Source organism: Drosophila grimshawi, unplaced genomic scaffold, assembly GCF_018153295.1.
Source record: "Drosophila grimshawi isolate 15287-2541.00 unplaced genomic scaffold, ASM1815329v1 contig_311, whole genome shotgun sequence".
Classification (NCBI taxonomy): Eukaryota; Metazoa; Arthropoda; class Insecta; order Diptera; family Drosophilidae; genus Drosophila; species Drosophila grimshawi.
Genome location: NW_025063098.1, coordinates 16,750,757 through 16,778,165, shown reverse-complemented (window position 1 = coordinate 16,778,165; position 27,409 = coordinate 16,750,757). Strand labels below are relative to the sequence as shown.

General features: G+C 34.2%; 2 protein-coding genes across 9 annotated transcripts in view; one reads left to right on the top strand and one right to left on the bottom strand.

Moving 5' to 3' along the window:
- LOC6567609 (F-actin-monooxygenase Mical) overlaps positions 1-3,262 on the bottom strand; it is a 30,131-nt gene extending 26,869 nt beyond the window's left edge. For all 8 annotated transcript variants that reach the window (XM_032739946.2, XM_032739939.2, XM_032739940.2 and 5 more), the window contains exon 1: positions 3,191-3,262. The gene's annotated coding sequence lies outside the window, so the exon portion shown is untranslated. The remainder of the gene's footprint in view (positions 1-3,190) is intronic.
- A 17,364-nt stretch (positions 3,263-20,626) lies between these two features.
- Positions 20,627-22,021, top strand: LOC122322498. The gene is made up of 3 exons (XM_043214960.1): positions 20,627-20,835; positions 21,454-21,771; positions 21,826-22,021. The coding sequence occupies exons 1-3, from the start codon at positions 20,791-20,793 to the stop codon at positions 21,976-21,978; spliced, it is 516 nt and encodes a 171-aa protein (XP_043070895.1). The 5' UTR covers positions 20,627-20,790; the 3' UTR covers positions 21,979-22,021.
- Positions 22,022-27,409: the final 5,388 nt, after the last annotated feature.

The window sequence follows — 27,409 nt, the reverse complement described above, 5'->3', positions numbered from 1 at the left end:
ACATCTCCGATGAATACGATCATTTTTTATGCAATTTTTGAATAATGAAAGAGCGCATTCATATATTGATACAGAAATAAAGACACTCTACTTCCTAGAGGCAGGTGAACAAAAGCACAAAGTGAAATAATGGCGTAGAAGGCAAACAAAATATTGTGAACTCTAATTATAGGTATATAGATATTGTATCTACGAGACAAAAAAACAACGCGTAATACAAATGTTTCCATAATCAACACACAAAAAACGCACAACCAACTGATAATGTGATTTATGAACAGGCGGCAAGCGGGCAGGCAGGCAGGGCCAGACCGATAAGAAAGTGAAGTGAAGGAACAGAGTACCGTAGTTCCAGACACTTTCTAACATTGTCCAATGTATATATAGATATGCGTATGGCAGATCGGCTCTTCATTTGGACATGTGAGTCACGTAATTAACATATATTTCTTTGGCTTCATTTGCAAGTGAGATCCAGCGATAGAAATATGCGAGAAATACGTGAAAAGTTTGTTAAAGTCCCTCAACCAAATGGGAACACATGGGAAAAAGGGTGTGTAGCAACTGAATCTGAAATGAGGGGGCATATTACTAATTAAATGCTATCAATACATATCTATTGATAAGATTAACTTGTTTCAAAGTGAGAAAATTGTGTAATGCTATTGCAAAGCGGCGCCGAGAATATTGGATTCTTTATTGGGAAATTAGGAAAACAATTGAATTTATTTTAGATTTATTAAATAACATGATTTATTCATTACCCTTGCTTAACTGGAACAGAGAATATTGACTATCATAACTTCACATTGATATATAGATTATATCTACATATAAACCCTTGATTATCAGAATGCTTATTCAAATAGTTTTTTTTTACATACAAAAACTCGCAAAATCATTTTGCAGATGTTATTTGCTTGTTGAATTTGGCCGGATCCGAAAGATTCTTCGTAGCGAAACGATTTTAAAATCCCCGAGAGACGGGTAATTCGTAAAGCAAACATACAAATCTTGTAGGGCCTAACACAGAAAATGCTTGATTGATTTGTTCGCATGCTGCACGAATATTTGTTTGCGCCAAATGTTTTCTAATTTTGGCAGCCAATTGCGCCAATTGGACGGCAAACTCGCCGCAAAAATGTTCAAAGTGCAACAAATTGATTTATGACAAGCAAAACAACAGCAAAAATAAGCAGCAAAACAAAAACAAAAACTGACCAGTTTCGGGGCACAATGCGGAAATGCCGCAGTAGCTATGCGGGTATATCAGTAAACATATATGTATACTATACGAATACCGACATGTATATATATATGTATATATAGACAAAACATATTGTCGTGACAGTATTTTTCAGTATGGATTAAAATAATTTGTGTGATGCACAAGATGACAAGCAAAAATTGAGGGAAAAGAAATTTTAATGTAAACAAATTTTGATTAGTTGAAACTCGTCGCCTATTTTGGTAGAGAGCCAAAATAATTACCCATTGTTATAAATTTCTTGACAAATCTAATTTGACGGCGACAGACATTTACAAATAAATCAGATATGATTATGAAATATAAATCAAATCAAAGCGTTATATGCCTTAAATGTTATTTATTTGTTTATGCGAAAACAAAAGGCACAATTCGCATACAATTTGAACGTTTTGTAAAGTTTGCACGCAAAGTTTTAGCACGCCGAACTTATAGTCAAAATAAAGTAAACTTAAATGCAAAAGCATGTTGTTAAATTGTAATTTGAGGCAACATTGAAACAACAATATGCTTAAAACGTTTCATTTGCAGAATCGCTATTAATAGATGCTAAGAGGAAAATTGGGTCAGCAAACGATGCGGTGGCCACATAACAAATATATAAAAGCTCACAGTCAAACATTTGGCAGCCAGACTATAAAACTAGCAATAAGTGATATCTTATGAAGATTGAATACCCTTGCAGATATGGCAACGATCACTTAAACTAACAAGATGCTGTGCTAACTAAAGAATAAGACGATGTTAATAAAAAATGTAAGTCCCCAGCGGAAGAAAATTCCATACATGACTTTATACAGCTGTTGTCTGAAACTTCGGAAAATAGGGGAAGGAATGTTGGGAATGGGCCAAACTGACATTCTCTTCATATTGGCTTCAAACGCATACTCAAAGTTTCTCGAATTAACTACCAATTTGTAAGAAATATATATTTATAAAAATGGGCATAAACAGAGAAAGAATATTTGTGAAACGCCACGTTCACATTCCTTTTTTTTTTATATATATTTATATATACATACAATATTAAATGACATTTTAATTGATTTTCAGTGTGTTGAGGACATACAGAGAAATCGAATTAAATGCAAAATCAATTTACTGTGTTGATAACTGGCCACAAAATGACATCAGAAACGCTGCTCAACCCTTTCCGCACTCAGCATCCCTGTTTTCCACAGAGACTGACTATCATAGGATTTCCATGTATTAAATGTCCTTACGAAATTGCTGACATCATTTGCACAGCAGTCGAATGCTGTCATGCTGTGAAAGTTACTCTACACAAAAGTTTCACGTTCCGATTTCCGGCTAAGGGATACGCTCTATTATTATGTGCACCTACATTTAAATACAATTTATGCTCCGCCTGCACAACATGCTTGCACAGAGAGAAAAATGTAGGTATTTAAATTAAATTGCACTGACTTCGCACACAGTATTTGCAATTTAAGAAAATCCAAGTTAATATTAGAGCGAATTTTCCAAAGTGAGCTCAAAACAAGTCAGAAAAGCTATCTTAAACAAGCAGAAGATTACATACACTTTCAAACAGGGGTTAAGCTGTCAACATCTAAATTTCACAATATATCTAAAAAAGACAATTGTGCCTATGAAAAAAAAACTATTTGATATAGTGGTCTGATATCGAAGTATTAAGTCCAAATGTAGTATTTTCAATTGAGAAACTTTATTTGTTCTCCCAGTGTATGAGCGCTGAGCAGTTGTTGGGGGCGCAACCGGCTCTGTTCCATTTACAATTCGGATTCGGGTCATACAAAGTTGATTATTGTTGTTGTTGTTGCTGACTTGCAAATTTAATAACAATTTGCATAAATTTACAGACTAATGCTGCAAAATGGTCTTGCATATGGAATATCTGTTGTGTGTGGGCCATAAATCGATGCTCCGAGCTCTACTTACTTCACTCAGTCTCTCTCAGTCGAAGGCGTTAGCTTGTAGATCTGTCATAAGTACATGCAGCATTAACTGTAAGAAATGAGAAAATGTAAACATAAATTAGTTAATGTTTAATTATGGTATGCAAAACCAACAAATGTATGGCATATTTCAATGTTAAGGCCAATTAGAGATTTATGTATGTCAAATTAACCAAAATCAGACGTGGCACACAAATAAGCAATCAACTTTTAAAGGTCTTTCCGCTTTCGGTCATTCCAGCTTTATGGAAGTCGCGTGGGTTGATTGACAAAACTCGTATTATCGAGAAACTATGTACAACAATTATGTACACTGAAAAAAAAAAACAAATCATATTTTGAAATTGTCGAAATGAACCAACTTTGTAAGCCGGACATGTTTAAGCGCAAAATTGTTTTGATTCATACTTATTAAGAAAAAAGTTTATATCGTAGTGATAAGCTGTAGATTGCTTCAAGCTAATTTCAAAACATTTATTCTTCGAGTGTGCATAAAATAATTGTTTTTTCATTTGTGTGGGTTTGTTGATTGAGGTGATTTTTTATTTCTGTATTTTGTGTAATAATTGGTAATCGCAATATGCCTCAGCTCGCCATCTTAAACTTTATAGTGCAAATACTCAGTTCGTTACTAGTGAAACTAGATGGTGTGAAAGAGGCATTCACCTGTGCGAGTTTCTTTGAATGATGGCAGTTGGAATTTTACTTCAGGAGAAATAACTTAATACGCATCTTCACCTGTGACAACTTCCCATAAAACGTAATTACCAAATGATTTTATTGTTGCTCAAGTTATTTGTATTGTACAATTCACAGACGCTGTGCATTAAGCATAAAAGCGCACTGTGCATGCAGTGCCAACAAAAAAAAAAAAAAAACTACAACAACAACAAGAATTGCAGCACAAAAAGCTAAACAAAATTTGTTGTACAAGCCGTTGCCGGCACGAAAATGGCATTAAAGTCAGCGATGGATAAGGCTATAAGACTAGACAGCAAGCATTGACAGCAACAACAACAACTGACGTTCAAAAAGGTGCATAATGCAGCAACTTGGCCAAGTTAAAAAACTGAACCTAGGCGCAAAATCACGTGGCCAACATCAGCCAGCCAGACAATGAAAACTACCGTAAGTAACATAAGCAACATTTGTTTCTAGATGATCGACTACTAAATTCTCTAACTACTCTTATAAGGTTTTGATGTCGTTAGAATATACAGTTTACAATAAAACGTTTCGTGTTCATTTCTATCGATCTTGATCAAATTACAGATGATCAATATTATGTCAAGGTATAAACAATTTCGATTCAAAAGTCATATTTCTAAGATTGTGGTTTTTATTGTTATCGGAAATCGATTTGTATCAATACAAGTTATCGACAAATTAAATAACTTTAATCTGTGTATGATAAACAAGAACATTCAAACTCTTAATTCTCTAGCATTCATAGTCTATATAGTCCGAAGAGGAAGACAGATTGATCATGATCAAAAATATACTTTATGTTCATTGCACAACTTCAATTTACCCTTTTTAACAAATCTCAATAGTTTCTGGGTGTAGAAAAGATATGTGCCTAATGGGAAATCAGTCTATTCATAAAGGACTCATAAGTCAGTGCAGTCGTAATTTTTTTTAATAAATAATAATAAACGCAGTGAGTGGAAACAATGGTCAAGATTACTTTCATGTTTTTCTGAAATTGAGGCTTTTCATGGTGTTCAAAAACTACGAGACAGGAAAATAGTTTCCACATCTGTCTTACATCTAGTTATATATCGTTACAAATTGGCTTTAAAAAACATTTGGTCATTTCTTAAGCCAAAATGTGAATGGCTTTTTTTGAAAACCCATATGTCATACAAATGTGAATGGCTTTCTTTTACTAAACCCATATGTTATAAAATATCACGCAAAATACGTTGAGCGAATTTATAGTTATACGTTCCAAAAAATGCTGCAAGCCTATTGATAAAACCATGCGGATCCTTGTGGCACACGATAGCCAATAATAAAAACAATGGAAATAACTATCGCGTTTTGTATTTGTTGTTGTTTTATTTTGCCATTTTTGGCACTTTTTGGCTGCCGTTGCGAGTCAATGAAATTAAATCTTTTACCCCTTTTGTGTAGAAAAACGAGTGTCGATGAATGCATAAAATGGTTAGCCCAATGCAAAAAGAGTCAGTGAGTACACTAAGAAAAACTCAACATATTTTTTTTTAGGGTACATTTATGTATAAATGTACAAAATCAAAATAAAAATTTTAAATGTTCAACTCTTAAGAAATATGTTGAAATCAGAAAGTATTATTGAAAATTATGTATTCAAAAATGCTAAGGATTCACGATTAAGTTACTAATTTTCTATTTTAAAGAAATTTATTTCGTACATTTTTTATGAAAATGTTTAAATATTTTGATGAATGTTTATTTAGTAGTTTTTGGGCAAGCAACATCAACAGCACCAACTCGTTTGCTGCCGCTTACAGTAAACGTCAAGTTGCCAATGTTGGCCAAGTGTGCAATGGCAAGTGTTCAGTTATTTTTATAGCCAACTGCAGCAACAACAAAGCAACTGCAATAATAACAACAACAACAGCAAAGACGACAAGTGCAGGAGGGAGTGAAATATGATTGCAAGTCGCCGCCAGCGTTCAGAGGATGCCTTAAGGAAAACTTGAAACTGGCTTCCATTGTTGGTCGGGACTTTAACGGTCGACGTTGACGTCGGCTGCGGCTGCGGCCTCGTCGCGACGTCAGCGTTAGCTTCGGCGCTTTCACTTGCACCAACGACTTTCCTCTACTAACAAAAAACATGTTTGCTTTGCTCTTTGAGCTTGCTGTTCGTAACTTGTTGCTGTTGTTGTTGTTGATGCTCGCAGCCATAATTCTCGTTCTCGTCGTTGCTATTCTCTTGTTGTTGTCTTATTATTTTTGGCCTAATAAACAGCAACAAATTGAATTCTATGCATTAAACGGGTACTGACCTGAACCACACCCAAGAAAGAAAAAAATCAGCAGCTGAGATAGCAAACATTATTATTGAAGTTGAATATTTATGCAAAAGAATTTGTTTCTTTACGAAAAATATGAGAAAGGGAAATAACTTAATATATGTGTAATAAATTTGAATGGTATGCAAATTTGTAGGTAAATAAATTGATGCTGTCGGATGATGATATAATAATGGGTGTAGAGCTTGACATTTATTTATTTATCTATTGGCGAAAAGGTGCCAACAATCTAAATTAAAATCTTATAGGGTGCTATTTTATGCGCATGTACACTCTAAAAAAATGTCTGTTCTAAATTCCAAACGTTTTGTAAAATAATTTCTTAAAAATTCTTTGGATTAGTATAAATTAATGCTGATTCGAATATCGATAGTGCATTTACATGAAAAAGAACCTATATTCTTGAAATTAAGTATTGATTAAGTATTGCATTGAAAGTAATTCTCAAGAAGTTAAATTCTCACTATCTGACTATCTAGTTCTAGAATTTTATGAACTCAACTTTTTTAATAATAATATCCTACTTACGAACTTCGATATTATAAAAAACATTGGTCAATGATTTTCGTAGTTGTCATGTAGTTGCCATAACATTCTATATTCATTACTATGTGTATATAGAAACACTGAATGAGGCATAGTCAAGTTGGTAGATAATGCTTATCTAATGAACATTTTTCACCTCATATCTATGAATCTTTGACTAATGCATGCATATTACAAGCTTTTACTAGATTTATACGCTAGCTTAGATTTATTCAAGCGCCAGTTGCAAGCCAGTCATATTTTCTACCAGTAGTCATAAAATGGAAAAACAAAAGAAACTGCACAGACACGAACCCAATTTGTACAAACTGTGCATAAGCCGGCACGAATAATTGAGATAAGAGCATCATCAAGCTGTCGTCTTGTTTAATGTTGCCCATTATATTTATGCGGTTAAGAAAGATATTTATATGTTCATTTATATTTGTATCAATGGAATCGCGCTAAAGAGGCACACATTTTGTGTGGAGGCCTCGGTTTTTAACCTCAGGCCTTAGACGTGGGCATGTTGCAGCAAGTGTAACCTTAGACACCATTTTAGATGATACACAAAACCAACGAACGAAGTCAAAACAAAACAAAACCAAGACCATTAATATGCACAAAGTGGAGAGCTTCACTTCCTATGATATAAACGCCGGCAAATTCAAATTTGGTATGTGCGAGAGTTACTTTAAGGGTTTTGAAACTCTTAAGATTACAGATTACTTTATAACTATGCCATAAAATCAATATTAAATCGCAGCGTAATTTCAAAAACCTAAAAGTCACATTCAGTTAGATTTATTTCATAACAGTAAGTACTTATTTTTCATAGTCCATATTTAATATAACACCATAATAATCATTCATACTGTGCACTGTGACCTCGAGGTAATGGCTTTGAATTACATAAGCATAAGCTTAGGAAAGACTATAAGCTAAATGGGTCAAAGATTAAACATGAAATAAATAGAATGAGTTCGCGGCAGGCATAACAAAACGTAAAGATGAAGAAATCGTGAGGAATACTTTTGCGATATGTAATTAATTGAAAAATGTTATGAGGGCTGCAAAATATATAAGCAGAAAAGGTTAAAAAGACAAAAACAGAACACCGAGATTGGGGAGTCAACTTAACCATAAAAGCATGGAGGAATAAAACTCTTGGTGAGATATTATTTAAGCAATTTTTGTGTTGATATTCTGATTCCTGGTCCGGCCCTATTATGTGCGCAAATGCCATGATTTTTCGGGTCTCAGAGCCCCGTAATGAACGAGTCTCAGTAGATGCTTGCTGCAAAATGCTGGTGCCTAGCAGTTTCTTTCTGTCTGGCTGCGAAAGTCGCTTAATATGATTGGCATAGCCTTGCCGAAGAACATAAAATCAGTCAGGAATCACAAAGAGATGGTCAAGCTCTATTGCAGGCTAGGGAGTCAGCAACTTTATTCCGCACTGTCTTGAAACCCAGTAGATCGTCACACTCATGTTTTTTCCTAGTTTATAGAAGTTCTGTTCTCAGAGGTAAATTGTGAACGGTTTGATATAAGAGCTGCAAAGCATGGAAAAGAAAAACAGCTAATGACTGCCTCCATCTGTAGGTTTGTCTTACTTGACAGCATTTTTTTTTTTCGTTTTTTTGGGCCTTGTTGCAAGTTAAACATTTTATTACAATCAAAAGTCAACTGCATAAGCGTGTGGGCTGCGCGGGGTTGTTAATCAACTCTTATATCATTGCCGCTACAATAGCATTGACCTCGCTGCGAGCGGCGGCTCCTGCTTAATCAGCCGAGTCATCTATGAATCTACAACTAGCTACACATGTATCTCAGTGTGTGTGTGTGTGTGTGTGTGTGTTGGTGATTGTGTGTGCAACGTTTATTATACAATGTGCACTCTGCGCTGTCATAATTAACATCTAAGCAGCGATAAATGCAATTAGCGCTGCCAGCAGTCATTGACGTTGTGTCCCAACCCCAGCCACAAACAAAGACCTAACTGCAGACTACCTCGACTTGATTGCACTTTCAATGTGGGGTTCATGGATAGATATGTAGATGGATGAATGCAGCCAACGCCCTGCACCTCCCATGTCAAAAAAGCCAAAGCATCGAGAGTCAACATTTTATTGCAGTTTCAACACACCAAATACTTTGTATCTCAAAGATACACAAGCAAGTCAAGTCAAACAAACAAAACAACAAATGCTCGAAAATAAACACATGCCTGCATATCAAACGCAAAAGTGCGCTGCTGTTTAAAAATACCAAGAAAAAAAGGGAAATGCATGTTTAAATAAAAAAAAAAAATGTGGAAATGTTTCCTAAGTTGTCTTGATCGAACGAAAATCTTGTGTTAGAAATTGTTCAAAAATAATATCTCAAAGATGTGTTCAAAAAGATACATACTATACAGATTGCAGAAAATTGCATTCCAATTAAATTGAATACAAATATTCAAAACTTTAGCTGATGAACATAAGATACCCTTATACACTTTTGATCTGATAATAATTTAATTTGTACAATTGTTCAATGTTATGTAAAAGTATATTCCAGTATTCCAGTATATTCCAAGTATATTGAAAATATTAGATTTTACTGTTATCGGTAATCGATTTTTATCGATATTATGTAAATGCATTACATTATCCATAAAATGAAATAAACTACAGCCGCAAGAATTACAAGATCTTTCTTATTCCGACTCTCCACGTGTCTCAGAGATATTTAAATATTTTATTGACTTTTTTTTCTTCTAAAGCTCCAATCATAATCGTAATGGCATTGCTCGTAAATATCTGAAAAGTTTTGACGAAGTTATGGTGTGTAAAATTTAACTCTCCCTAATTGCAAGCCACACAAAATAAAAATAAAGTTAGCTTAAACAGGATTTAAAATAAACAAAAACCAAAAGTTAATTACTTAATGACATGAAGAAGAAACCTCTTTCAAATTTTTGCAAAAGTGTAAAAGAAAACGACAAATAATTAGCTAAATATATGATTAACAGACTCTTAAATACGATTTTCCACACAATTTTAGACTTGAGCAGATTTTCTTCATTAACTTATTCTAAACATGGAAACCAATTTCAAAAAATTGCAAAAATCCATTAACAAAACGTCTTAAGCAGATTTTTCTTAATTGACTTTTCTTTCTGTGTAATTGATAGAGTTGTGAGAAAGTCGTCGCATCGACTGATGATTTACTTGGCCGACCCCAAAAAGGCGACAAGGCCTCTCGAGGTGTTAAAGTCGAAATGTTAACGGAGAAACAGCCCAGCTGAGGTTGCTGTTGCTGTTGCTTTGATGTCTTCATGTCTTCTTCTGGCAGGTGTAAAGAGCCTCATGAAGAGAGCTGGGGGAGGAGGGTGGACTACCCGTCGGCTCAATGACCGTGCGTGAAAAGCGACTATTAAAAATGTTTGTCTCTTGCTAAAGGCAATGCGCCTATTTTTAGTGCATTGGCTCTTGGCAGCTTTGGGGCGAGTTGGCCATGAATCCATGCCTTATATATGCATATATATATTACATATTTGTAAATAAATAAATAAAAAATATATGTACATATCTGCATAAGCACTTAGTGTGCAGGTGAAAGTATTTAATAATGCGCCTGCCCGCATGACAAATCTTTTGGTGTTGGTCAGCAATCTTGATGAATGTTATTATTGTTGCTGTTGTTGGATGCAACGACTAAAAAAGCAACCTTGAAAAATGTCACGTTGTATTTGAAAAATGTGCGCTTTAATGAGACACACATCAAAGCGAGTAGCTGCCCGATCAAAGAAACATAACAAAGCACATATACACTACAAATAAGGCTGAAAGCGACAAAACACACACTCACACATATATGTATAGACCGGAAAGCAAGCGACCAAATTGGTATTGTCGGTTTTCAATGGAAAATGCCGCAAGGCAAACAGCCTCTCCACGTCGCAACGCGAGTGGATTCGACGCCTGCCTTGTGGCATCGATAGCAAAAACCCAAAGCAAAACATTATTTATCGAGAATTGCAATGGGCAAAAAGGGAACAAAAACAAAACAAAATTGTATTTATGACGGGTGTCGAATAAATAATACCCTTTCATAATAAACAACAGAATTACATGCTTTTGAGCAAATGCTTATTAGGAACAAAATAAAAAAAAAATTACATTACAAGCATTTCTGTATTTAAAATAATAATCATCCTAGTAAATAAGTTAAAGCTTAGGTTCTTAATTCAATTTAGCATTTCGAACTTGTTCAGAATTTCAGAAACAAATTTTATTCTATTTATTCCGAGCCTTTGAGAACAACATATATGGCACTGAATGTATCAATTTATTCCTCTTTACTTTACAAGTTTGTAGGAGTCTTTTTCAATGCGACAAAATCACAATACAGATTGCTTGAAAATAGAGTATAAAAAGCAAACAAAAGCCAAATCGCGACAGGCAAAGCGCAACAACTGCTCTTTATTTGATATGCCAGAGTTTGACAAATAAACGCAGACAGAGAATATATGTATATGTCTGGATGCTTGTAGTTCTCCTCAGTGAAGTACCACTTGAATGCGTCGGATGGTACACAAACTGGTCGTCACCAAGATAAATGGCAAACAAATGTTATTCCTTAAACGCAAATTTCACTTTCAAACGCATTAGCAACACAAGCAGCAGAATCTTTTACAGCTGGTGCAACGGTGAATGTGGTATTTGCGGACTGGTTTTTATGACTTGGCCAAGTGCGTAAATTGTGCGTCTGTGTGTATTGTGTGTGCGTAATGAAAGTGAAACGTTGGCTGCATTGAACGCCTCATTTAAGAGTTGCTCACATGCTGCAAATATTTGCCAACGCAAATCATAATTGTTCTTTAATTGCAGATACAGGCACACATGAACACACAGATACACACACAAATATATATATATATATATATATGGGCAGTTGTTCAGCTCGTTATCGACGTTTAACGCTGCGTTTTGCTCACAACTCAAACATCACTGCCAAACGGGTCGTATGAGTAATATTACAAGTATCTATAAGTGCATCAATGTACAATTTTATAAATATATCTATGCGAATGTTAATTGCGCTTGTTGTTATTGCTCATTAATCGAACAATTATTGCTGTCAATGGTTTTTATAGATTTGACATTGATTAGCTGATCGCATGACTAATATGTTTATATTGTGAAATAGTCAAGACAAATTTGAAAGGAGATTAGATATAAGTAACGTACATTAAGAAATATATTCTAAATTTCATTGGCCGTTTTAAGGAATACTTTTTCTTATGTCAATCAAAATAATTATGATATCAATTATTGTGATTTTTACATATGGTATGAACTGACTTTTGTGTTTGCTGTTATTGTAATTTGTTTATTGTGGACCTGTTTCAGTGATTAGGTTGAGCATTGAATCAGTCCGTGCTTGTCATGTTCGAAATTGCATATTTGATCAGCTTTTATTTTAAACAAATTGTAGAATTAAGTGATCAATCTATTTAATTCGTACTGCCATGAACCATAATACGTTTTCGTACTTTTCGAATTGAAAGTAAATTTAACCAAAACCAGACCAACAACAATATAAAGTGCACTCAAATGAAAACCAAAAGTATTTTTATTTAATTTCTATTTATACAAATTTTTTTTTTTTATTTGTTGGCATTTTCATTGCAGAGAGCAACGCCGATGGCAATGCTAGGAGGCATATTTTTAAACAATTTTCCCACCCCCCCTGAAATCTGTTTAATGACAGAAGTAAAGAGCTGCAACAATGGTAATGTTGTAGTTGTTGCTGCTGTTGAAGAAAATGTTTGTACTTTTGTGTGTAAGACAATTTTATTTGCAGTTAGTTTGTGGCAAATATTTGCACAATCCTCGGCCCACTGGCAACAGGCAGAAAAGAGTTTCTGCTGCTGTTTTCTGTTTTTTCTGTTTTATGCTTTCGGTTTCGGTCCTCTGGGCGCTAATTGAGTGAGCACACGCCAGTCAGACAGTCATTCAGTCAGTCAGCCGCCAGAGGAGAAATGAAAAACGCGACGAGGCCAGCAAAATGCTTTACAATAGATATCTAATGATATATGTACCCCGTACATCTATGTGGGGCGACAGACAGACAGACTGACTGACAGACTACACCATACATATGTGCGTGTGTATGTGTAGTTTCAGTTTGGTTGGCGGCTTTGGATATGCCTGATGCAGTTGTGGCATGCATCAGCATACAACATGCAACACACGCCATAAACTTCAAGGAAGTGCCACAGTTAACATTAAAGTAGCATACAACGATATAAAAGGAATGTGCACAATCGATAGAAAAGTGCTAGACTTGCATATATCCTGCATCTCAAAATTGAATGTTGAATTTAATAAAGTTTTCATCAACTTCAACAGCGATTATATTTAAATTATCGATAAATATAAAAAGTATCGATATTTATTTAAAGTTTCCCATAGTTTCACAAGTAAAATACTTCAATTCTTTTTACATTATTACGTCTTTTGATAAATATAAATAGTTACTTAATCAAAATATGTTTCTAAATTTGTATACAAATACTAACTCACTTAGATAACAAAAGATTAAAAAAATAGATAATAATAAAATGCGCTTGATAACAGTATGCTAGATACTGCAACATAGATAATTTGTATATAAAATAAATATTGAAATAAATACATAATATTTATATTTACCCTTGTAGAGGGTACTATAATTATACCGCGAAGTTTGTTTCATAATTATTTTTAATTGAGATGCAATTAGATTAACTACATTCAAAAAGATTATATTATGTTTGACATACCTAATTTCTATATGTACAATTTTATTTTTCCTAAATTTTAAAAACATGTTTTAATATTGCAAATGCAACCCTGTGTTGAATATGACCGCAGTCATTAAAAATTACTCAATTGACGGCAAGTATATCATTTTGATAGAGCTACTACCAGGCAATAATGTAATGACTCGACTCGGCTGCTATTGCTTTCAATTGTGCTTCAGTTGCAGAACGCTTTGACCTGCATAAATGTATCTTCTATTTTCAGTTCGCTTAAGCGCGTAAATTGTAAGCGATACATATTATTTCATGTAGCGTTGACCGCTGTCAGCTGACAAGCAATCAGCTTGATTATTATTATCGCTCGCATTATTGTTATTATTATTATTATTGTAGTTGCTGTCAGCCAGTTGACAGAATATATGTATCAATCACATAGACATCGCTCTGAAGCGCACACAAAATTTAATTTTCCAACAACTTTTTGCGTTTTTGGGTCAAATATTCGATCCGCGTTCAGTGAACTTTCTTGGCACATGCACGGTTGCTACAGTGCGTGTTGGAGTGATTGACTGATTGACGTTGCTACAAAATTATTCAATTGCCTGCGCATGAAATTACCAATTTATCCCAGCATTTCATTTGACTGAAATTAGCCGCAGATAACGTTACATAAGCTAAAAAGTAAGCAAACTTTTTCTTTTTGCTTGTTATCGCTATCGATAATTTGCATTCCGCTCTCTCTCTCTCTCTCTCTCCACTGATTTCTCACTCTATCGCTTTTTAGAACTTTTGTTCATTGCTGTTGACGCCTTCTGCTTCTTCTTCTTCTTGTTCAAGTGATTGACACAATTGCTTTACTTTTGCCATTTGCAATTTACGCAACAAATGCCGCTGTTCATTTCATAGTTGTTTTGTGTTTTAGAATAGAAACGCATATTACTCATTCGCCATGTTGCACCACATTTTACGGTTAGATAAAAAAGATATATTTCCCATACATTTTCTTTATATATACTTTTTGGAAACCTTTTTCCAAATTCGCAAATTTTGTAATGGGGATTTTGTCTTTAGCTGAAACGTTCTTCTTGACTTATTTTCTTAACTTATCATATCATCAATTTAATTTACTTGAATCTTGAACATTTTTCTACTAAAAATCGAGTTTATAAGATTTCAACTTGCTTGTTGAAAAGTTTCTTAAATCAAATTTAACAGATTCACAAACCTACCTAACTTCAAATCTCTAGAGATTTATGCATCATCTATATAGATCAATTTTGGCAACTTGATACCACTTACAGAGCTCTATTTCTGCCACATTTTGCACTCTTCGCTCTTGATTCAGTAGTTTTTTAAGCTGCTTTTTATAAAATTTGAGTACATTTTGTATGTATTTGTTTCATTTAGTTTCATAATCTCTACTTTTTTGTGGCACGTGCAACGTCTCAAGTAGCTTAATTCAATTCGCCTTGCCACTGGCAACAGTTCAGTTTTTTTTAATCTTTTATAAAAACTGTTGATAATTGTTCAGTTTTTCTAGTGCCTAAAGACAAGTTTTTTTTTTTTTGATGTGGTGGCTATAAAATTGTCAGCTACTTGGCCATAAAAGGCATTGAACCAGATGCGTGGGCGTGGCACCACAGCAACGCCCACCACTCACAAAATTCGAGTAAACACAAAATAAACACACACTCACGCATACACTCACATGCGATTGAATGAATATATTCAATGTATTTGGGGGATCGCGTGTGCAGATTTTTTTTTGGTTGCGTTGGCGTGTGTTGGCCCATTTCTGGAGCTGGCTCACTGATTCATTGGCCAGATTCCATTTCGGCACTGCACAATGTGATTATTGTTGCTGTTTGTGGTTGTTGCTATTGTAATTACTGTGTGTGCTTACGTTTGCAGCCATTAGGCGCACGAGTTGGCCATGAACCAGTGACGGCTATTTATCTCCGCACCCCAAGTCACCCACCCCTCATTTCAACAACTGTAAATAATACTTTTGCTTAGCCACACAAAAAATATGTATTTGTATTTGTGTTCACAGTAAATTGGCTTATGTATTAAGTAAAAGTGCTTGTCGAAGACTGCAAATTGCAAGAATGGAAGGGTATATCAGCAAACTTTTTCCAAAATTATCAACTCTAATAGTATTTCAAGATCAATCCGACTTTATAGATTTTGAAAATATCAATGTGTTAAGGATGAGGGAGCTCTTTAAATAAACACAAGTTAATGGTAAAAAAAAAATGGATTGATAAAGACTTTGTAAGCTTCTTATGGCTTTAAGGTTCACAAATGAATTTACTCTAAGAATACCCAGAAAAAAAACGAGTGCTTATTTATTTGATTTATTGCAGCTTAGGCAATCGGCTATAATTAAAGAGACAGCTGAATAGTTAATTTCAATTTAATTGCGCAGGTTTTTAACTAGTTTTTTTTTCGCCCCCCAATTATTGCAACTAGTGACGTCACGCAATGTGTCTTAGCTCAGTGCACAGCCAATAAGTCACCTTTTGCTGTAATTTGGAGGCTCCACTGGGTGCGTTGGGGCTGCAACTTGAGTTGCATTCGATGCTGCTGCTACTACTGCCGCCAATATCCGCTGACGATGCATTCAAGCGGTAACAACAACAAAAACTTACCATTAAGGGCACAACTGTCAGAATAAACGGCACAATACGGCAAGTGCACAGAGCGAAATTAAGAGTATTTTTACGAATTGAAAAACTAAAATCTATTATATTTTAAGTAATTGATCAATTACGAAGTGAATACAAAACGTGCTTTGAGATCAAATGATTTGTGTTGAAATTAGTCGAAATATATGTTGAGTCTACTCTTTTTTCTCTGTGTAAAGTTTTTCCATACAATTGGATAGTTCTCGCTTGACTGCACATCCTGCTGCCGTCGCCCCCTCAAACTGGCAAACTTCCGCTCAAATGCGAAAGCTCACCAAAATAATAACTGTGCCAACTGTGTGTGTTGGTTTGGGGGTTAAGTGCAAACGTCATAAAAATCGGACAGCAGCAGCAGAGAGTCAAAGACTGAATCGTCGCTCCAATTCTCTCCCCCTTTCATCACCCATCCCTGTCGACTCTATGTGCGATGTTGAGCTCCCTCTGCTTTGCCCTTTAACTGTACATGGCTGTGTGTACATAGTTTAGTTACCTTTCAAAAGCAAACGCACAAAGCACACAGCAAAACAAAACAAAAACTGATTCATGCGCAACCAGCAACCGCAACAACAATAACAACTTGAAAGAACAGTTATATGTATATATAGTGTTGCCAAAGAGTGAATACCCTTGAAAACTTAAAAGCTTGTAACTGGTCAATTCAGCTATAAAAACGCTCAATATACGACCGGATAAATCATAAATTTCATTAGATTTTCTTTTCAAACTGTGACACAAATAATGATATAGAAGATAGATGACTTACCTCACTAACAGAATCTATATACCTTGTTTAAATATTACAAAAAAAAACAATGCAAGGGTATAGTAATTTTTTTTAACAACCCAGCACAAATCCAAACGAATTTCCAGTTTACAGTTTGCAGATGATGAGTGTGGACCTTGTAGCGTGGAGCAATTGGTCAAGCTCTGTTCGAGGAGCTTCTAAAATGATTTTCCAATTATCTACAGAAATCATGCCCAGAGCCACGCCCCGTTTATTGAGGCTGTTGCGGTTACCTCGTCGACTTTCCAATTGATAATCGACCAAGTTCGCCAGCAATTTGGCGTTTGCTGATTGTTCTTGCTGTTGTCGTTGTTATTGTATGGCCAGAAAGTCCGAAAGCCTTTATAACTGAGAACTGAACACTGGCCTGATTTGTTGCCTTATATAGATGGATCGTCGCTTGATCGCACAGCTGATTCAACAGTTGTGGCCTCCAATTTAGTTGGTCAAGGTTTGCGGGCCAAAGGCGACGTGCTTATCGCTTTCCTTTCGAACTGATAGCGTTATTGGTTTTTTTTTTCTACCCCTTAGAATATTGTTTCCATTAAAGTTATCAGCGTTTTGTGCAAAGGTGTGCAAACACATATCAAGAGTCAGATGGCAAAGCAACTCATATACAATAAATATGAGGTATGGCGCCATGAAACTAGAATTAACTACAAATTACAAATAAAGCGATAAGGTCGGGAAATTGATTCAACAGCGCGATAGTACAGAAACGCATTTATAATGACTGTAAGCACACTTGGATTGATGATATTTACATACATATCTGTAAATTAAATGTTAAAACAATTGGATGGATACAAACAAAAAGTTACAATGGTTTTAAGAAATTTCAACCAACGAAATAGGCTATTATCAATATGCATACGATTATGTTGAATTGTATGCTTAGTGCTGTTATTAATGTAACTTTTAAATTTGATGACTCGAGCAATAAGATATTGGTTTTTCGATTTATGTATACATATATAATAAATTTATCGATTTGCAGATATCGATAGTCTCGATTTCTGCCTTCGGCATCAATACTTATTTATTATTTGTATGAAATGGATTATTAATTTTGACAAAGCAAATGGTGATTGTTCAAGCGAATCATTTTTGTAGATTCCTAGATAATTGCACACGTGGGTAATAACTGAGTGAATGATGAACAAGCATTACTAATACCCTTTCATACACTATTATATTGCACAGAAATGAGTAATGAAAACGAGTCAGATATATGTACATTCAAAGTATATGCATATTACATAGACAGACAACAGATTTATACTTAAAACATGCTTTACCCCCAGCTCGCTTTGACTTGCAATTCATTTAGCTCAATATTCGAAATATAGAACATGGCTGAGAGCCACAAGCTGTCCGATTGTTACAATTAAAGAGGCGTTAAATAAACAGAAAGAGACACCCACACATGCCACATGCCCACACAACACGCACGTGGGCGGTGTAAGCCATATCTATAACATTCATAAATATGTAAGATATATGCCTATTAATCTGTAGATATAAACACACATATAAATCTTGGCAAAAAATGCCTACGTTGCGCATTTTGTATTTGTGGTTTCTCGGTACCAATGACCTATGTGAGCCATTCAGCAACTAGTATGAAGGATCCAGTCGAGAGAGCCTGACTACTGCTGCTGTCAATTATATTGAATAAATGAAAAAATGAAGATGTTCGTGAAACGCGATGATTATTGGATAAAATGAATCAAATTTGATATGTGTATGGTATACGTGAAATTATATTCCAAATTCAAAGTCTCTGGCTTTGAGATCGGTGAGTTTAGACAGACGGACATGGCTAGATCGAATCTTTGATGCTGATCAAGAATATACATACTTTATAGGGTCGCATCAGCTGCCTTCTATTTGTTACATACATTTGCACAACTTCTGTACTCCCCCATTAGCCATTTTTAATGGATACAGGCTATAAACCAGCTGATAACCATAAATAACCGACAAACAAATATTTTTCGTTTCAATAGACTTGCCTTCTACAGAGCAAAACGTAATTATTAAAAAAAAATAAATTAGATTTGCAATTCAACAAAAATGGGATGGGCTAAACAAAAATAGTTCAGAGGCGAAATTTAGCGAGGAAAATTGTACAATTAATTGTGAATAAAAACCGAGAAATCTCAGGAAATGTTAGAAAGCACAACGATCGCCGCAACAATAAAATAAAGATACATATATATATAAACCACATTTATATACATGTATACATAAATAGATCTGTGTACATTTACAAAACGGTGCAAATATCTCTTGGTTTTCAATAAGCCATTGACGTTAGCAGCGGCGTCAGAGCAAAAAAAATAAATAAAAATAAAGCCCAAAACACCAATCATCAAACAGAACCACAATTCAGAAACAGCACAGCCCCAGACATAAACTCCCCCAAAATAGAGAGGGCCCCATTCACAGACACATGCAATCGCAAGGTGCGCCGATTTTCACGCTAATATTAGCAGCTAACAATAGTGATAACTGCTAAGAAGGAAAATTAGAAGCAGATGGAGCAACTAACAGATAACCTATAAATAGCATGTTATTTATTTTTAGATTTAACAACAAAAACAAATAGAGAAAACCTCTTTGATTACTTTTCAAATAGTTATATGATATAGTAGTCCGATATTAGAGCATAAAAATGGGCATAACTGCTGAGTTTGATGCGAAAAGTTTTTCTTACAGGAACTCATATTTCAACCGTTTGCTCCTGTATAAGCTATTTAATATATTTAGAACCGATCCGACTAGCTTCCACGTATGTACTGCCTGCAGCAAAAATGTAAAATGTAATTCAAGTCTTAGCAAGATACCCAGGTTCCAACGTTAATTTATGCTAAGAAATAAAAACGTTGGATTTATGTGCAGAAACTAATGATTAAATTAATCCGCTCCGTGAGGAATAGTAGAAGGAACAATGTTTATTATTCTTTAAGTTATGAGCTTGTCCCACGACTGTTTTGTACACATTACGCGTCTTGAGCTCATTGTAATTAATTCGACATTATACCTCATGCACATAATGTACACTCTCTTAGAATATCCGTACATGCTAGGTTTATTTAAAGAAAAAGAACTCACTCAACGCATTGCAAATTTTCACTTGAGGAAAGTTTTTATTCGATTTCAAATGCCATTTACTTTTGTTTATTGTATCGTATTGCGGGGCAGAAATGAATACGTTTTTCGTTTGGCAGAGTGGAAAACCAAAAAAAAAACAATCCTAATGCTGAAAAAACAGGCAGCAGCAACGTTTGCTGTTCGCTTAAAATGTCATTAGATTGTTTGAAAATTGTTAATTCAAATTGTCAATTGCTATGCGTAATTAAAAATAGTATTTGTCATTCGTTCGATTCGATTTGGCCAGTTTCGATTTCGTAGCGATAAATATATATTTGTATCCTAGGTTCGACGTATTATTGGCCCAATAAACTTTGCACCTCGCACATTTTGGCAACGAACCAACAGCAACAAAGAAAATTCAAATTGAAACGCATCGAGAACAAGAAGGGAGAGGAGAATCAAAACGAACTTACATTGATAACGGCGACTGTCAACAGCAGCAAGTGCAGGTGTTTACTCACTATTCATTAGTCAACTGCAACAGTCGCACGTCAATCGATGGATGAAATCGACACCAAACTGTGAGCAACATTTTGTCAGGCGGCATTCAAAAAGCGGTAAACCATCAATGATTGACCTTGGTTAACGAATGAAGTGTCAAACTGATAACACATACAGATGGGTCATTTAATATTCATTAATAAATGCAGCGCAGCTTGTGAAGTAATTAAACTTAGAGCTAAACCTATGTGGTTTAAAGTATATAAAAATCCTCTTCTACCTCAACCCACCCGAATAAATTGGTTTAAAATTATGGAAAATTGCAGTATATATATTTGTATTATTATGGGTTGTTTTCCGGCCATTATTTTGCCATCAATATTAAATTATTCCATTTAATCGGCAATGTAATGTAACATATTTCCCACATGTTTAATGTGAATATTACATTTATTAATTTTTATAAATTAAATTTACAAATGTAAGAATGGTATTTGTCCAATTTCACTGCGGTATTCGTGTTAAATTATTTGAAATTGCAGTTTATTTTTGTGATACATTTTGATTTTTCGAATTATCAGTTTGCAATCGATTTTTATTTTGTTTAATCCGTAATTACTTACTGGGAACCTAGTCAAGTGAAAAGCTTTTTGTGTGCTATATAAATATAAGCAGAATATTTTGTGCTAAATAGTCATTCCAATGTGAAACTATGAACAACTTCCACAATATTAAATATATCGTACTTCAAGTTTGCCTGATTTCAATATTGCCATTTAATGTAAGTAATGGAAAATATTTCACAAATATGTCTACAAATATTCTTTATCACATGAATAGGAAGCCACTTCAATAAAATTCACAAATATAATTTGCACAAGCTACAATGAATCGTGGATTCTGGTCAACACTTGCCGATTGCGAGCTCTCAATCGCTACACGACAACTTTGAACTTTAATGCCACATTGATTCAGCCAGTCACTGAAACTTCAATCACATTTCAGTTCCTTCAGAAAGCTAATGGTTACAAGCCATGGCTTTATAAGTACACTATTGATGTCTGTCGATTTTTCAAGAAGGCTTATAATCCGGTTGCCATAATGGTTTATAAAATGTTCAAAGATTTTACAAATTTTAACCATACGTGTCCATATGAGGTAATTAAAAAATGTATACACAATATTCAGATTTTAGCTCTGCATCTATTTTAGACTGAACTAATTTGTGATGGCTTTTATATTAGCGATGATAAGATACCAATTCCTTGGCCAAGTGGTGACTTCCAACTACAAATGCAATTTACTTCGAATAAGAAAAGATTGATTTTTGTGTATATATACTTTCATGTTGCCGATGATTTGTGAAAAAATTAAGTATGTATACATACACATATTTATTGTAACATAAAGCTGTATCATTTTTGTTTATAGATTATTGTTGGTTTTTGGAGTCATTTATTATTTTATATACTAGTATGTACTTGTTATGTATGAATTTTTGATTTAAATGAAATAAAAAGATAAAATGCATTTTGAATGATAGACCATGTTAGATATTTAACAAGTTTGAAACCGATCTCATTGAATTAATTGATTCCTTATACGGCTTTTCGCTTTGCGGCTTTGCGCTTCCATCTCAACTGAAATGTCAGAAATTACATCACGCCTTTTGGTTTCAAGGGCATTCAGAGATTCGGGAAACTATCGGGGTTTAATAGCTCAATTTTGTTGGCCCGCTGTGGGGCAAAATATCAAATCATGCGATGGTCATGAGGCTTCAGGTATTGTGGCATTGCGATTTTGTACGGGTGTAGACACAAACCATGTCGCAAAATACGTCAGGTAATCGTGGCAGATAGGCCTATGAGTGGAACGGTGAAAAATGCATACATTTTCGTTTTTCTCAACAACTTGCCTCAGTCGCTGCGATATTCTCCTCGAGAGTAAATTGTAATTCAAATTTATCAACAAAAGGGCGAATAGCAGGTTCACAAGGCTTATCAAATTGATATTCATCTTTTGAGGCTAAAAGTTTTTCAATTTATATAATCGAATTCGAAGTTTGATAATAAGTTCGGATGACTTACAAGCAAGAAATTAGTCATGAGTAAATGGCAACCCTTATTGATGGCATATCAATAAAATGCGATACACGGCGATAAGCTTTTTTTGTCGAAATTCATAACAGTTCATATTGGTAGACTATATCATATGTATATATATGTAATTAATTAGCATAAGCGACCGAAACGATCTAGCCGTTTCCGTCTGCATGCTGATTTATTCCTCTTTTCATACTGATAAATATATCAAAAATCTTCTATGACATAAAAGTAAAACTTTTCAGTCAACAGAATTTGCTTATCCACACCCCATTTCAATTGTAGCATAAAGTTACCGGCTGGCCAACGAACTGGTATCTTATCATAGCGAAGATAAAGGCCATCAATTATTAGTTCACCCTGAAAGATACACAGAGCTAAAATATGAATATCGTGTAAGAATTTGTAAATTACCTTATAAGGACACGTATGGTTGAAATTTGAAAAATCTTTGAATACTTTATAAACCATTATAGCAACCGGATTATAAGCCTTCCTGAAAAATCGACAGACATCAATAGTGAACTTATAAAGCCATGGCTGGTAACCACTAGCTTTCTGAAAGAATTGCAAATCCATGTAAACGTCATTGATCGGCTGTATCGCTGTAGCATTAAAATTCCAAATCGTCCTGTTGCGATTGAGAGCTCGCAGTCGGCAAGTGTTGACCAATAGCCAAGATTCGTTATGACTCGTACAAATCACATTTGTGAACTTTATTATTGCTCCTTCCTATTCATGATATAGAATATATGTAGGCATATGTGTGAAATATGTTCCATTACATAGTACTTACATTAAAGCACAATATTGAAATCAGGCAAACTAGAAGCACAATAGAAATATTGTGGGAGTTGTGCATAGCTTCACATTGGGTAGACTTTCTAGCACTAAATATTTTAGTTCATATAGCATACAAATTCTATTCACTTGATTGACTTGCCAATTAACCATTACCGACCGTGAGAGTAGATAACACCATATTGATGGGACAATAATAGTTACAAAATATCAGTAAATATAAATACAAATTGGCACAATCAAAATTAATTTAAAGTGAGGTTGAGGTACATAATGACCTAATCGGACCAGTTTACATTCTTTAATTTTACATTTAATAGTTGTCTTTGACACATTTTTTCTTATTTTAATTTATTTTATCCAATCACATTAAATAATATAACTGCGACAACTGTTGTTTTTGGTCGGCAAATTATATATATTATATATACAAAAAACGACCAAACTTATTTGACAACTTTGATATCAAGCGATATTTTTCATTATTATCATAAACGATGGGAAATTCGCAGTATAGGATATCTCCCAGTTACACACACTGGCATCTAACATTCCTGTGTCTTTATTTACCTAATGATATGTTTCAAGAGTTAATCAAGGTCTCGTATTAGTTGAAAATCGTCATCTTGCGAGCGGTTTTACGTCCACCTCATCTTGGACCGCTGAGTATAATTAGTGTATCTGATTCATATGCCCAAAATCAACTATAAATATTTATTCTCAACATAATGATTTTGAGAAGTTTCCTGGCTACTGTTTTAGTGTGCGGCGGAAATTGTGCGGCTGTTCAATTAAAAATAACTGGTACTCAAATCGAGAGACACAGAAAGTATTATATATATAACATATATACCTCATGTGACATTTTATTCGACCTGTCAACACCAAATTTGAGAAATGTGTTTGTATTTGTTTTGATTTGAATTGGCATTCAATATTTGACAGCGGTCGTAACATCGAACAATGCTGTTTTATTTACAACAAACTTGACAGGCACCCCTCTAAGTATTTGTACTGTCTACATAAACACACATCTATTATGCAAATACATCCAAAAAGGTTTTGGCAATAACTTGTAAGTTTGTAATTGAGAAATACCCCATTTTTCAAATTCTTGTAGATACACTTGCCAATTTTATAAAAAAAAAAAACAATTCTATAAATCTTCTTTGACATAAAAGTAAAGCTTTCCAGTCAACACATATTTTTTATCCACAATCACTTTCACTTGCATTAAAAATTCACCAGCTGGCCAAGGAATTGGTATCTTCTCATAGCGAAGATAAAACCCCTCAACAATTATATCATCCTAAAAATGAGATAAAATGAGATCTAAAATCTGAAGATTGTGTAAGAACTTTTAAATTACCTTATAAGGACACGAATGGTTGAAATTTGTAAAATCTTTTGCCAGTTTAAAAAGCATTATAGCAACTGGATTATAAGCCTTCCTGAAAAATCGACAGATATCAACACTAAACTTAAAAAGCCATGGTTTGTAACCATTAGCTTTCTGAAAGAACTGAAAATCCACGACAAGTTCATTGATTGGCTGTATTATTGTAGCATTCAAATTCCAAATTGTCCTGTTGCGATTGAGAGCTCGCAGTCGGCAAGTGTTGATTACAAACAACGATTCATTGTGACTCGTACAAATCACATTTGTTAATTTAATTTCTGCTGCTTCCTATTCATGAGATATAGAATCTATGTACACATATGTGTGAAATATGCTCGTTTACATAGTACTTACACTAAAGTACAATGTTGAAATCAAGCAAACTTGAAGCACGATAAATATATTGTGCAAGTGGTTCATAGCTTCTCATTGGATTTACTGCCAGCACAAAATAATCCGTTTGTATAACATACAGAAAGCTCTTCACTTCACTGGGTTTCCAGTAAACCATTACCGATCATAAAAATAATCAAAAATAATTCAATTTTGATGCCAGACTGATAAATGTGGGAATAAATCGAACACAAAAACTTATTTTAAATCAATTTAAACACACAAAAATACTGCAGTTAAATTGGGTAAAAATCCAATCCACGCAATTTAAGGTGAAGTTGCTGGACAAATCCATTAGTGGTTGTTAATAAAAAAAAAATACCACAACTAATTGGCCAACTTCGAAATCTTTCGTTCTTATACGCTGAACCCATTTAAAAGGGAAAAAATTTTATAATAAAGTAGATAAAATGGATCTAAAAGACTATAAGAACTATAAACTTCAAATTTTAAGAAAAGTTATTGTTTATTATAAGCAGTTCAGTTTTAGCGATAACTGTCCATTTTTCACGAATATACATTTTGTTAACAAAAGCGTATTTTTATTTCATAGTGAAAACTCCTACCAGAAAGCCTACTATGTATATAAGAGCTGTGTTCAAAGGATATCTTCCAATCGAACTGTATGGAGTAGAGCATTCTAATCAGATTTATTTTCACTCAGAAGCTATCTCCAGCAGTGTTAAGAAAAAAGAAGGTTTATCCACAAATTCTAAAAAGGATTTGGGTCTGATGACCGTGCCGGGCACTCTAATTAAAATTAGGCCAGCTTGAACCATGATAAACATATTGTGGGAGTTATTCACAGCTTCACATTGGACAGACAAAAGCTGTACACTTCATTAAGTTGCCAACTAACCAGTACCGATCAAATGATTCAATAATCTACAACACAAAGTAAGCTAATGAAACTAATTAAGTTTTGATGGCAAAATAATAGTCGAAAAACAATTAATATAAATACAAGTGTCTACAGTTGAAAATCAATTTAAAGATGGGTTTGAGGTAGATAATGACATATCGCAGACAAACCGTCCAGTTTACATTTCAAATTTTACATTTTAAACTTCTCTTTCGAACATTTTGGTAGAAGGAAGTCTCCTTTTAATTTATTTATTCAAATCAGTGTTTAGTAGCCTAAAAAACAAGATTGACACGTGCAACTATTTTAATTTTTGACTTAATTTCATTTCTAATCGTTTTGTCAAAAATCTTCAATGACGTAATAGTTTAACTTCCCAGACATCAGAATTGTGTATCCACTTTCCATATCGTTTGTAGTAGAAATTCTCCAGCTGGCAAATTAATTGGTAACTTCTCATAGTGAAGATAAAAGCCAATCAATAATTAGATCGCCCTAAAAAAAATGTATGGCTGCAATATGCAAATTGTTCAAGGATTTTGAAATTACCTTATAAGGACACGAATGGTTGAAATTTGTAAACTCTTTTGCCAGTTTAAAAATCATTATAGCAACCGGATTATAAGCCTTCCTCAAAAATCGACAGACATCAATAGTGAACTTATAAAGCCATGGTTTGTAACCATTAGCTTTCTGAAAAATCTGTAAATCCAAGAAAATTTCATTGAGTGGCTTTAGCAATGTGGCATTAAAGTTGAAAGTTGTCCTGTTGCGATTGAGAGCTCGCAGTCGGCAAGTGTTGATCACAAGCAATGATTCATAGTGACTTGTATAAATCGCATTTGTGAATTTAATTTCTGCTGCTTCCTTTTTAATGTAATATACAATATATATATGTATGATACATTTTCCATTACGTAGTACTTACATTAAAGCACAATATTGAAATCAGGCAAACTAGAAGCACGATTGAAATATTGCGGGAGTTGTGCATAGCTTCACATTGGATGGACTTTCTAGCACTAGATATTTTAAATCATATAGCATACAAAATCTATTCACTTCATTGACTTGCCAATTAACCATTACCGACCGTGAGAGTAGATAACACCATATTGATGGGAGAATAATAGTTGCAAAATATCAGTAAATATAAATACAAATTTGCACAATTCAAAATTAATTTAAAGTGGGGTTGAGGTACATTTAATAGTTCTCTTTGACACATTTTTTCTCGTT

Excerpts from the sequence above, each read along its gene's own strand:
- LOC122322498 (XM_043214960.1), top strand. The coding sequence starts at position 20,791 with ATGGGTCATTTAATATTCATTAATAAATGCAGCGCAGCTTGTGAA. Across the intron at positions 20,836-21,453 it reads AATGCAGCGCAGCTTGTGAA|GAAGCCACTTCAATAAAATT; the intron begins GTAATTAAACTT and ends TCACATGAATAG. Across the intron at positions 21,772-21,825 it reads ACCATACGTGTCCATATGAG|ACTGAACTAATTTGTGATGG; the intron begins GTAATTAAAAAA and ends CATCTATTTTAG.